General features: G+C 40.7%; 2 protein-coding genes across 4 annotated transcripts in view; one reads left to right on the forward strand and one right to left on the reverse strand.

The window, feature by feature from the left end:
• SHROOM4 (shroom family member 4) overlaps window positions 1–14,251 on the reverse strand; it is a 215,281-nt gene that overhangs the window by 127,447 nt on the left and 73,583 nt on the right. The gene's annotated exons all lie outside the window — the stretch shown is intronic.
• On the forward strand, window positions 12,260–13,904 carry LOC307180829 (spermine synthase-like). 2 transcript variants are annotated; one of them, XM_079911344.1, is made up of 2 exons: window positions 12,260–12,508; window positions 12,665–13,904. In XM_079911344.1, the coding sequence occupies exons 1-2, from the start codon at window positions 12,341–12,343 to the stop codon at window positions 13,436–13,438; spliced, it is 942 nt and encodes a 313-aa protein (XP_079767470.1). In that variant the 5' UTR covers window positions 12,260–12,340; the 3' UTR covers window positions 13,439–13,904. The 2 variants fall into 2 exon arrangements, with proteins under 2 accessions (XP_079767470.1, XP_079767469.1); XM_079911343.1 differs by having other exon boundaries at window positions 12,260–13,904.

The following is a 14,251-nucleotide window of genomic DNA, read 5'->3' on the forward strand; positions in this document are numbered from 1 at the left end:
TCAAAAAATAACTAGAGACAAATGACAATGAAAACATGATGATCCAAAACCTCTGGGATCTAGCAAAAGCAGTGCTAAGAGGGAAGTTTATAGCAATACGAGCCTACCTCAAGAAACAAGAAAAATCTCAAATAAAGAATCTAACCTTACACCTAAAGGACCTACAGAAAGAAGAACAAACAAAACCCAAAGTTAGCAGAAGGAAAGAAATCATAAAGATCAGAGCAGAAATAAATGTAATAGAAACAAAGAAAACAATAGCAAAGATCAATAAAACTGAAAGCTGGTTCTTTGAGGAGATAAACAAAATGGATGAACCATTAGCCAGACTCATCAAGAAAAAGAGGGAGAGGACTCAAATCAATAAAATTAGAAATGAAAAAGGAGAAGTGACAACAGACACCACAGAAATACAAAGCATCCTAAGATACTACTACAAGCAACCCTATGCCAATAAAATGGACAACCTGGAAGAAATGGACAAATTCTTAGAAAGGTATAACCTTCCAAGACTGAACCAGGAAGAAACAGAAAATATGAACAGACCAATCGCAAGTAATGAAATTGAAACTGTGATTAAAACTCTTCCAACAAACAAAAGTCCAGGACTAGATGGCTTCACAGGTGAATTCTATCAAACATTTAGAGAAGAGCTAAAACCAACGCTGCTCAAAATCTTGCAAAAAATTGCAGAGGAAGGAACACTCCCAAACTCATTCTATGAGGCCACCATCACCCTGATACCAAACCAGACAAAGATACTACAAAAACAGAAAATTAGAGACCAATATCACTGATGAATATAGATGCAAAAATCCTCGACAAAATACTAGCAAACAGAATCCAACAATGCAGTAAAAGGATCATACACCATGATCAAGTGGGATTTATCCCAGGGATGCAAGGATTCTTCAATATATGCAAATCAATCAATGTGATACACCATATTAACAAACTTAAGAAGAAAAACCATATGATCATCTCAAGAGATGCAGAAAAAGCTTTTGACAAAATTCAACACCTATTTATGATAAAAACTCTCCAGAAAGTGGGCATAGAGGGAACATACCTCAACACATTAAAGGCCATATACGACAAACCCACTGCAAACATCATTCTCAATGGTGAAAAACTGAAAACATTTCCTCTAAGATCAGGAACAAGACAAAGATGTCCACTGTCACCACTATTATTCAACATAGCTTTGGAAGTCCTAGCCACGGCAATCAGAGAAGAAAAAGAAATAAAAGAATCCAAATTGGAAAAGATGAAGTAAATCTGTCACTGTTTGCAGATGACATGATACTATACATAGAGAATCCTAAAAATGCCACCGGAAAACTACTAGAGCTAATCAGTGAATTTGGTAAAGTTGCAGGATGCAAAATTAATGCACAGAAATCTCTTGCATTCCTATACATTTCATCCTATGATGAAAAATCTGAAAGAGAAATTAAGGAAACACTCCCATTTACCATTGCAACAAAAAGAATAAAATGCCTGGGAGTAAACCTACTTAGGGAGACAAAAGACCTGTATGCAGAAAACTATAAGACACTGATGAAAGAAATTAAAGATGATACAAACAGATGGAGAAATATACTATGTTCTTGGATTGGAAGAATCAACATTGTGAAAATGACTCTACTACCCAAAGCAATCTACAGATTCAATGCAGGTCCTATCAAATTACCAATGGCATTTTTTACAGAACTAGAACAAAAAATCTTAAAATTTGTATGGAGACACAAAAGATCCTGAATAGCCAAAGCAGTCTTAAGGGAAAGAAATACAGCTGGAGGAATCAGACTCCCTGACTTCAGACTATACTACAAAGCTACAGTAATCAAGACAATATGGTACTGGCACAAAAACAGAAACATAGATCAATGGAACAGGACAGAAAGCCCAGAGATAAACCCACGCACCTATGGTCAACTAAACTATGACAAAGGAGGCAACGATATACAATGGAGAAAAGACAGTCTCTTCAATAAGTGGTGCTGGGATAACTGGACAGCTACATGTAAAAGAATGAAATTAGAACACTCCCTAACACCATACACAAAAATAAACTCAAAATAGATTAAGGACCTAAATATAAGGCCAGACACTGTACAACTCTTAGAGGAAAACATAGGCAGAACACTCTATGACATACATCCCAGCAAGATCCTTTTCCCTCCTAGGGAAATAGAAATAAAAACAAAAATAAACAAATGGGACCTAATTAAACTTAAAAGCTTTTGCAAAGCAAAGGAAACTACAAACAAGATGAAAAGACAACCCTCAGAATGGGAGAAAATATTAGCAAACGAATCAATGGACAAAGGATTAATCTCCAAAATATATAAACAGCTCACGCAGCTCAATATTAAAAAAACAAACAACCCAATCCAAAAATGGGCAGAAGATCTAAACAGACATTTCTCCCAAGAAGACATACAGATGGCCAAGAGGCACATGAAAACCTGCTCAACATCACTAATTATTAGAGAAATGCAAATCAAAACTACAATGAGGTATCACCTCACACCAGTTAGAATGGGCATCACCAGAAAATCTACAAACAGAAAATGCTGGAGAGGGTGTGGAGAAAAGGGAACCCTCTTGCACTGTTGGTGGGAATGTAAATTGATACAGCCACTATGGAGAACAGTATGGAGGTTCCTTAAAAAACTAAAAATAGAATTACCATATGACCCAGCAATTCCACTACTGGGCATATACCTAGAGAAAACCATAATTCAAAAAGACACACGCACCCCAATGTTCATTGCAGCACTATTTACAATAGCCAGGTCATGGAACCAACCTAAATGCCCATCGACAGATGAATGAATAAAGAAGATGTGGTACATATATACAATGGAATATTATTCAGCCATAAAAAGGAACAAAATTGGGTCATTTGTATAGACGTGGATGGATCTAGAGACTGTCATACAGAGTGAAGTAAGTCAGAAAGAGTAAAAGAAATATCGTATATTAACGCATATATGTGGAACCTAGAAAAATGGTATCGATAAACCGGTTTACAGGGCAGAAATAGAGACATAGATGTAGAGAACAAACGTATGGACACCAAGGGGGGTAAGTGGCGGGGGAGGGGGGTGGTGGTGTGATGAATTGGGAGATTGGAATTGACATATATACACTAATATGTATAAAATGGATAACTAATAAGTACCTGCTGTATAAAAAAATAAAATTCAAAAAAAAGAAAACTATGAACAAGGATAAATGATATGCATGTTGAAATGTTTATAGAGACCTGTACTGATGTCTTCAGTTTACTTTGAAGTGCATCAGAAAATAATAGGGATTGATGGATGCAAATAGGGAATCAATAAACGGACAGATATGTGATCAAATAAATATAACAGTATAACATTAATAATAGAATCTAAATGATGGGTATTTGAATGTTCAATGTAAAATTCTTTCAATTGTTCTGTATGTTTGAAAAATTCAGTTATAAAATGTCAGAAACACATACCAACAGGCCCAAAAGTTGCTCCTGGATATAGCTCTCTAAAAGACTGTTCATTCATTTATTCATTCCATAAACAATATGCATGAGCTGAGACTCTACTGTGTGTTAGGCATGAGTTCAAATCCTGGGTCTGCCATTTAGTAAAGGTTTGAACTCGGGCAAGTCACTTCACCTCTCTGAAACTTGCCTTCTTATCTGTTCAGTAGGGAGAATAATAACTTCACTAATTGGTGTGAGAAAGGTGAGGTGTTCCATTTTCAAGGCCAGGCCCATGCAAGTGGTTGCTTCTGGCTTTTGCAAGTCCTCCAGCTGGTTTGGGGCAACAAGGAGGCTGGCTGTGTCCACTAGGAAAGCACTGTCAAATTGTGGGCCTGGGGAAGTAACTTGAGAACAGGCAAGTGGGTAAGTACCTCAGGAGGTAATAAAGCACAGAGCCGGCCAAGGAGCAGAAACCCGGGCCTGAAAAGCTGTCCAGGAGTGTGCTTTATGAGCCTCTGAACAGCAGAGCTCTCTGGAGCACAGGAAACCGTGCATCAAAAGTGCAGCAGGCTTTCTAGTGGCCAAATCCAATCAGGCTCTAATTAGGCTAAGTTTTAGGAGGCAATAGCCTTGGGCAGCAAATATCTCTACACAAGAAAGTGGTGACATATAAGGCTTTGTCACTGAGACTCAACATCTAACCCTGAAGTCTTGTTCAAGGATTAGATTCTTTTTTTTAATTTTTATTTTTATTGAAGTATAGTTGATTTACAATGTTGTGTTAGTTTCAGGTGCACAGCAAAGCAATTCAGATATATATATATATATATATATATCTGTATATACACTTCTTTTTCAGATTCTTTTCCATTATAGGTTATTACAAGATATTGAATATAGTTTCCTGTACTATACAGTAGGTCTTTGTTGTTTATCTATTTTATATATAGTAGTGTGTATCTCTTAATCCCATACTCCCTCCCTACCTTTCCCCTTTGGTAACCATAAGTTTGTTTTCTGTCTGTGAGTCTGTTTCTGTTTTGGAAATAAGTTCCTTTGTATCATTTTTTTACATTCCACATATAAGCAATATATGACATTTGTCTTTCTCATAAAAAAGAAAGAAAGAATGCCATTTGCAGCAACATGGATGGACCTAGAGATTACCATACTAAGTGTAATAAGTCAGACACAGAAAGACAAGGATTAGATTCCACAGGCCTTATATACCCTCTCTCCACAGCACAACCAGCAGGTTCAGGGAACTGATAAGGTTGATGAAAACAGCACGTGAGAAAAACTAAAAGATTGCCTTATATTTAAAGGATATTTTGTTGTTTTTAAAATGTATATAAACCCTTTATGAATACAGTTTTAGTTTAAGGTATGTTAAGACAGCAACATAGGATAGAGAATTGTAACTTTTATGATAGGATATGTGAGGCTCTTCAGCCAAATAATCTTTTCTGAAAAAGCTGATACACATGCCCCAACCAGTGATTAGAGGTCCAATCTTCTGCAACCCCCAGAGGATATGCTATAGCAGATCATGAAGCGACTTAGGAGGATATTGTTCTGTCAATGAGAGTCAGTGTTCCATGACATTTCTTGAGGCCCCATTATGCATGGAGATGCTTAGGTTTCAGACTGTAGATGTGGACTGGAACCTCTAGGGAGCATATGTGGTGGGTTAACCACAACATATGGAGACGAGGGAGGAAAGAATTCGTCACTCCATTGTTTTCTACAGACTCTACTCCTTAGTTTGCTCCTCAAGTATAAAGTAAGAAGGCTGTTTGGGGGGCACTGTTATATAGTTATCTATGCCAGATGGTTCTTTTCTTACCTTCTTATTGCTTTATAAGCTCCCAACACTACTCCTATCCCTTCCCTGTGTAGCCTGGATAGGTTAATAACTCCTACGTACTCCCAGAGCTCTCTACACTCACCTCTACTGTTCCGTGCACTTACCACATTGTACTGAAGTTGTCTGTTCGTGAGTCTGTCTCCTCTGCTCTACTGGGAACTCCCCGAAGACAGAGACTAGGTCTTTCTCATATCTGTTTCCCCAGCACCTATGGGTGCTTAGTAGATGTATGTTGGACAGTTTGGGGGAACTTGAGGGTATTAACTGAGTTTTATTTTAACCTTGTAATCTAACAGTACCTTATACACAGTAGGTGTTCTATGTATATCTTCTCTGATAAAAGTAATTTTTAAAGGGCTTAAAGATATATGGTACTGTCATACAGAGTGAAGTAAGTCAGAAAGAGAAAAACAAATACCATATGCTAACACATATATACGGAATCTAAAAAAAAAATGGTTCTGAAGAACCTAGGGGCAGGACAGGTATAAAGATGCAGATGTAGAGAATGGACTTGAGGACACGGGGAAGGGGAAGGGCAAGCTGTGACAAACTGAGAGAGTGGCATGGACATATATACACTACCAAATGTAAAATAGATAGCTAGTGGGAAGCAGCCGCATAGCACAGGGAGATCAGCTTGGTGCTTTGTGACCACCTAGAGGGGTGGGATAGGGAGGGTGGGAGGGAGACACAAGAGGGAGGAGATATGGGGGTATATGTGTATGTATAGCTGATTCACTTTGTTATACAGCAGAAACTAACACACCATTGTAAAGCAATTATACTCCAATAAAGATGTTTTAAAAAAAGATATGTGGTACTTTATTTGGCTTACCAAATGCTTTCGCATTATGTCACATGATCCCCACCATGAGCTTGTTAGGAACCAAATCAGATAAAACAATTGTCATTTGACATGTAAGGGAACTGCCTCACAGCAGTTAATGGACTTTTGCAAAGCCACACAGCTAATGTGAACTCAGTGGGTACTCTGAATCTACCCTACTGCTCTACACTGCCCATGTTTCTCTACTATCTATAAAGATGGAACTGAGAATGTTGGATACCAACATGGTTTCCTGGACTTCCTAGTTATTAGATTCTTCTCTCTCCTGCTGGACAAGAACAAGGTAACCCTGGTACATGCTGACAGTCATTATGAGCAGCTGAATCAACCCATCTTGAAGCCTACCCGTTCCCTGGACTTCCTGTTATGTGAGATAATTTCCAGTTACAGTCAGTTTCAGTTACTTGCAGCCTAAGCATACCTGATGGATGAGGCTTATTGACTAAGTGCTTTGAAGATGGGGCCCAGCCATTCTCCCAGCCTGGTCTTCTCTACAGTCCTTACAGCTTGGCTGGCTACAGTGGACTATTCTTGTGGGAGTGGGGAAGAAAGGTTGTCAGAGAGGTTCCTGAAACAAAAGTTAGCTTCTTGCTCAAGGGACCACCAGTTATGAAGCCATGTTAATGAAGCAGAAGCTGGCAACAAAATCAAGAGAGATGTAATGTATTCTCCACCCCAACCCCACAAACTGGTATCTTCCCTGGCAGTGCTGGAGGAGAAGGGGCAAGAACATTTACATCAGTTCCAACAGATAGGCCTCAGGCCCCCCTTAGAGAGACTGCAAGCCAGCATCTCCCCAGAAGTCAGTGGTCTACAATTACTGACATTAGGACAGCAGTTTTCACCCCCAAATCCCAAAGGGCTTTACAGCACTGTCGGTAAGAGAAAGTTCCAGAGACATGACTGTACGTCTCAATTCTATTAAGCATTCATTGTGTGGTTGAGACACACTCTTGAAATATTTCCATTTTGCAGTAAGAGAATGGAAATAGTATTTGCTCTTTCCCTCCAACTCAAGGATATTGGAAATGTGAATAACATTCAGGATGTATGTAGTAAGACCAGGAAAGTGCCTTGCATCAGCTTCAGGTCTGGACCCTGGAGTAGTTTAGAGGATTACAAACAGAACAGTTCCATCTACCAGCATTCTCTATGTTAAGAAACAAGCATGTATTGAGTGTCTACTACTATGTCCTGGGTTCTGAGCTAGGCTATGGGACTACATGATGGAGTCACTGTCTCTGCCTGCAAGAAATTTCCAATACAGTGAGAGAGACAGGTGTATCAATCCAGACATGGAATATGAGAATTTCAGTGTTATTGCCATCTGTGGGGAGAACTTGTGAGAGATGAGGCCAGAAAGATGATCTGGGATGAGATGAACCATGAATGCAGAGAGAATCCTCAAAATATTTAAAAACCAGAACATCAACTTGAGGATATGGGGAGGGGGAAGGGTAAGCTGTGACAAAGTGAGAGAGTGGCATGGACATATATACACTACCAAATGTAAAATAGATAGCTAGTGGGAAGCAGCCGCATAGCACAGGGAGATCAGCTTGGTGCTTTGTGACCACCTAGAGGGGTGGGATAGGGAGGGTGGGAGGGAGGGAGACGCAAGAGGGAAGAGATATGGGAACATATGTATATGTATAACTGATTCACTTTGTTATAAAGCAGAAACTAACACACCATTGTAAAGCAATTATACTCCAATAAAGATGTAAAAAAATAAAAATTAAAAATAAAAACCAGAACATCAGGAGCACTGACCAAGCAGAACAGATGCAGATCAACACACGAAACAGTGTCCTCCAGGCTCCCTGCTGTGCTGGGCACTATCCCTTTAGTTGCTGGGTCTTGCGGATGTTAAAAATGGGTCCAGGAGTGGGGAACAGGGCAGAAGGAGGGATCTTGAGGGGACAAAGAGGAGCAGCTGGTATTAAAATATTCCACAATTTTAACAAGAGGTGTGACTATATCAGCGTCCTGCTTCAATGTCATGTGAAGGAACATGTATGTTACCTTGTGGGAATCCAGGAGCCCAGGAATTCCATGTGGGTTGGAAAGGGCACTTTAGCAGCAGTATGGAGGATGGACTGGATTGGGGCAGCATGCAGCCAGGGAGACAAGTAGAAACGCTTTGCAATACACCAAGGAAGATAGATAACAGGGCTTACTGCAGTGGCAACAGGGTATGTATTTCTGTAAGCATGTTCAAAGATGTTCGCACAAATCCCCATCTCTATATACCACCTTTGCTCCTAAGAGTTCTCCAGTCTTTTGCTGTCATGGCTCCAATATCCTAGCCCATTGCAAGCTTATACATACAAACACATATATACACAAATACATACACGTGTACACTTGTGTGACAGGCCCTGTTTAAGTATACACACTCAACTAGTGGCTGGCAGGCTATAATTATGGCAAGTAAGAGGCCTGCCAAGAAAAATTCATTTAAATATTGAGGTCATCCTATTCCCAGATGCAGGAGAGTGGTTGCAGTATAAACATCTACCTTCATGATACCAACCTATGTTATGGATCGTCCTCTCTAATTTTCCAAGCATAGTCACACAATTATCTCATTTGTTTTCTTAACAATGGTCCTGGGAGGTGGATAGGACTGGTATTATTTAGTTCCAATGTATAGATAGGGAAACTGAGGTTTGGAAAGAAGGTCACTCGTAATGGGTCGGTGGTACCACTAGGACTAAGATGCCTTCTGCCTCTTGTCTCTGTTTTGTTCTTCTGCCTCTGTCTCCTGTTTCTCTCAACCTTCCATGTGGTGGCCTCCTTCAGAATAATTCCTGATCATTCTTGCTCCCACGTCCTGCAAACAAATACTAATTCTAATGCACATTGCTAAGAGAGTACTGTGGATGACTCAGAGTCTCCAACCCTATCCTCCACGGCCCTGCTCAAGTCTTACCATGCCCTCCAGGAAATCTGCCCTGGGACACCAGTTCAGTAACCTCAACTCCTTCTCCTTTAATATTTAGTTTGTATTATTGCCTTAGTGCTTTCTTTATTCTCTCCTGTTGTGTTCTGATTTCTCCATCTGTGACTTCTGGTTCCCTGGCTTCTTTTTTCTCCCTGCCTAGCACAAGGCTTGGCACACAAGGGAACACTTAATAAAGCATTGTTAATGAATAGCTGGATCCAATAGAGCCTTACTCTGGCATTGTAATGCCTGAAATTCCCAGTTCACAACAAAGCACTCTGAATGTGTGTGTGTGTGTGTGTGTGTGTGTGTGTGTGTGTGTGTGTGTGTGTATCCATGCACCACTCATCCAGTGACCCTGAGGATAACTAAATCAATGCCTTCAAAGTGCAGCATCAGCACATAGTTATTGTACATTCCAGTAGGAACTGAAGCAAGGCAACTTTTTTCCCTCTAATTTTTTAAAAAATAAATATTGCTCTGGTTCCAAGTGGTATATTTTTGACATCTTGTGTACATTTCTGAAATAGAGTCCAGATGAGAAATGAGCTCGTGTATGTCCATCTCAACCGGAGAACAGTAGATTCCTATTCATGGACAATTTCATTTCTGAAATCCCAATTGCGGAAAAAAGCCTAGGGAGCAGGTTGCAGGAAAGAACGAGGCCAACGTGGAGTGACTGCTTGACAATCTCTTTGAGGCTTGAGGACAAGAGCAGGGCATGAGGAAGAGAAGAAAGAGGCACTAAAATGTTACCCTCCCCTCTCATACCTGCCCATTTAGATTTCTAAGGGACATGAATGGGAAGGCAGCTGATGGCTGCTCCCAAGCGGGCAGGATACTTGCAAAACACCCTTTAGATATGAGGGTGGCCAAAGGCAGGTGAACCTCAAGAAGAGAACTAGGTAAAGCAGGTCCCAGAGAACACCACCCACTAGTTTGCATGGAGGGAAATGCCTCCATAGAGTCCCAACTGAGAATGAAGGAATAATTTTTCTACCTCTTTTATAACGTGTAACATTGCCCAAGTACCTACCATGTACTAGGTACTGTTCTTGGCACTTATAAACATCAACTACTTTGTACTGTTGGGATTCACATTCTGATTTTACAGGTGAGGAAACTGAAGCTCAGAGAGAAATTAAGTCATTTACCTGTCATCACACAGTCTGGCTGACTGCATATTCTGGGTTCTTTCCATTGCACCACTCTGCCTTCCTCAGGTATATTCAGTGAGCTCTGGCAACAAGAAAAAAGCTGAAAACCACTCCCAGTGAGCACTTGGTCTTAAATGATGAGTGAGACATCGTCTAATGGAGAAAAAGAGGAAAACGGTATTCATTCCTGGCTGAAGGAATAGCAGATGCAAAGGGGCCGATGAAGGAAAGAAAAACGCACATTCGGGAAAATGGTAAATAGTTTTGTGGGGTTACTTGAGAGTGAGTACAGGTGATGAAACACGAGGCTAGAGCAGTTGAGGCCAGTTTATAAAGGGTCTCATCTATCATGTTAAGGAATGTGGTTTTCTCTCTGAGGAGATAAAAAATACTAGAAGAGAGGGAGTAGAGATCACACCTCTGTTTTAGAAAGAGCACTGAGGCAGCCATGTGGGCAGACAGTTCGGAAGAGGCACTGACTGGCTGCAGGGAGACCAAGTTGGGAACGTGTGGTAACAGTCAAGGCGAGAGTCAGGGTCGTGAAACAAATGGAGGCCCAGCTCATAAAATGCTGCCTCCAGAACAGTCATTGCAAGTCAGCCTCAGTCTAACTTCAAAGCTTGGATTCCAGGCTTTGCAGTATCTACCCCCACAGCCCTTAAACACTGCGTGTGTTGCTTTGGCCTCAAAATTAGTAACAAGTCTTGTTTTGTCCCTTGGGGACTTGCCATTTGTCTCCATCTTCTAAGCTGGTGGCTTTGTAGCTCCCCTGAGCCTAGCCTAGCCCAGCAGTCTGGTGAGGGAGGAGAGAAGTCAGGTAGGCTCCAAGCAGAAAGGGCCCTGATGAACACATGTTTCACGTTCCCCACATTGCATGGCAATTCAAAACCAAACCCTATGGGATTGTTTTCTTAAAGATTTGGGATGGGTTTGGGGCTTCTTCTCTTTTTTTCTTTTTCTTCTTTTTTTATTATGTGTGTTTCTGGACTGCAAATATTTCCTCTGTCCTTGAGTTAAGTAATAGCAGAGGGTGAGAGAAAATGAAAATTTGCAGCAATGCAGAAAAGATGTTTCTGGAAAAGTCCAGAGGAGGGAAGGAAATCCAGTGTGGGGGCTCATAGCAATGTTCAGAGAAGGCCACAGAATGTGGCTGTGGAGGGGTGGCAGTGGGGTTTCAGCTAGGGCAAGTGTATAGAAGTCAGGCAAAAGCCTACCTAAGGGACATGGCCCCTGACATGCAGGCTAGTTGCAGCCCTTGGCTCCTCTGCAATCAGCACTCAGATTGATTTTGCTCTGGTCATCAGCAGCTGTATAGCACCAGCACAGCCTGCAAGGTGTGGGCTCTTCCTGTTAACTATGGAAATTAAAGCACTAAAATGAACCAAAAGCACTTTACAGGTAAAGGCAGCCAACAATGCACTCCTCAGAAGCCCATGCTCCCCAAGAACTGGAGGATCTTACAAAAACCTCCCAGGCTTCCCTCTATATATAACTGTACAATTCTGAAATGGAGCCTAGATGAGAAGCCAGGTCATGTGTATATCTCTCCCAGTCTGAGAACAGTAGATTCCTACTCATGGACAACTTTATTCTTGAAATTCCAATTGTATAAAAAAGACTAGTGGAAAATACATAACTAACAAGGACCTACTGTATAGCACTGAGAACTATACTCAGTATTTTTTAATAACCTATAAGGGAAAAGAATCTGAAAAAGTATATACACATACATAGAATTTATACACACACACACACACACACACACACACACACACACACACACACATATATCTGAATCACTTTGCTGTACACCTGAAACTAACACAACATTGTAAATCAACTATACTGCAATATAAAAAAAGACTAGTGGAACAGGTTTTATTTTATTTTCCATCTCACTCCCTTTCTATCATTTCCCTTAAGATATAATGAGAGAGCCTCCCTGGCGCAGCGCACTCCCCACCGGCTGCAGCCTGACACGCCACGCGGCCCCCCAGTCTCCCTGGCCGCCTCCCCCAGGCATGGCCCAGGGCCTCGCCTCACTATGGCAGCAGCACAGCACAGCACCCTTGACTTCATGCTCGGCACCAAAGCTGATGGTGAGACCATTCTGAAAGGCCTCCAGTCCATCTTCCAGGAGCAGGGGATGATGGAGTCGATGCACACCTGGCAGGACCATGGCTATTTAGCGACCTACGTAAACAAAAACGGCAGCTTTGCCAATTTGAGAATTTACCCGCATGGATTGGTGTTGCTGGACCTTCAGAGTTACGACGGTGATGCGCAAGGCAAAGAAGTTGACAGTCTTTTGAACAAAGTAGAAGAAAGAATGAAAGAATTGAGTCAGGACAGTACTGAGCGGGTGAAGCGATTACCACCCATAGTTCGAGGAGGGGCCATTGACAGATACTGGCCCACTGCAGATGGCCGCCTGGTTGAGTACGACATAGATGAAGGGGTGTATGATGAAGACTCACCTTGCCAGAACATTAAAATTTTACACTCAAAACAATTTGGAAATATTCTCATCCTCAGTGGGGATGCTAATTTGGCGGAAAGTGATCTGGCGTATACCCGGGCCATCATGGGCAGCGGCAAAGAAGATTACACTGGCAAAGATGTACTGATTCTAGGAGGCGGAGATGGGGGCATATTATGTGAAATAGTCAAACTGAAACCAAAGATGGTCACTATGGTAGAGATTGACCAAATGGTGACTGACGGATGTAAGAAATACATGCGAAAAACATGTGGTGATGTCCTAGACAATCTTAAAGGAGACTGCTATCAGGTTCTAATAGAAGATTGTATTCCAGTACTGAAGAGGTACGTCAAAGAAGGGAGAGAGTTTGATTATGTGATTAATGATTTGACAGCTGTTCCAATCTCCACATCTCCAGAAGAAGATTCCACATGGGAGTTTCTCAGACTAATTCTTGACCTCTCAATGAAAGTATTGAAACAGGATGGGAAATATTTTACACAGGGGAACTGTGTCAATTTGACTGAAGCCCTGTCACTCTATGAAGAACAGCTGGGGCACCTGTATTGTCCTGTGGAATTCTCGAAGGAGATCATCTGTGTCCCTTCATACTTGGAATTGTGTGTATTTTACACTGTTTGGAAGAAAGCTAAACCTTGAAAATCAATTTCCCCTAATCATGTGTGCTGCAAATAGCCTTCCTGACCTTCATATGCTGTACATGACATCGAAAGGAGTCAGGCAATTAATTGTGAATTCCTTCAAGTTTCCTTTTTTTAATTATATTTTAATTTAAAAATCAAATGGAAAATGTATATTTTGATGAAATAGGGTGTTATTTTTTTGAAGGATGATTAGACAGCACAGTGAAGGCTGCTAAATGCACTGAACCTCTAGAATGTGATTTTTGTTTTTGTTTTTCTGTGTGGGCTTCTTTTGTTTCTGTTTTGGTAGACTTCGAATTTGATTGTTTGGAGGAATGAACATCATTGTTTTCTTCTGGAGGGAAGCTCTTGACGGGAGTTTCTTTTCCCCCCAAATTGACATAGGTATTAAAATTTGGTGCTTATAAGGAAAGACTTTAAAAAATGAATAGCAATGCTTCGATTAAAATTACAAATGAGAAAAAAAAGATATAATGAGAAAGTACAGCTGAAGTCTTCCGACAATGTGCAGCATTTAGGGGAACAATTATTTATAATTTTTAATGAATAGCTTTGTTGAGATACAATTTGTATACCATAAAATTATCATACCATAAAATCCACCCATTTTAAGTATATTTCAAAGGTTTTTAGCACATTTATAGAGTTATGCAGTCATCACCACATCTAATTTTAGAACATGTTCATACCCCCAAGAAAGAAACTGAGCTCATATTCAGTCAGTCCATGTTCCTACCCACAGTCCTAGGCAACCACTAATCACTTTGTGTCTCTATAGATAACCCTTTCTTATAAATGGAATGATAAA

This window comes from Stenella coeruleoalba (assembly GCF_951394435.1).
Source record: "Stenella coeruleoalba genome assembly, chromosome: X".
NCBI lineage: Eukaryota > Metazoa > Chordata > Mammalia > Artiodactyla > Delphinidae > Stenella > Stenella coeruleoalba.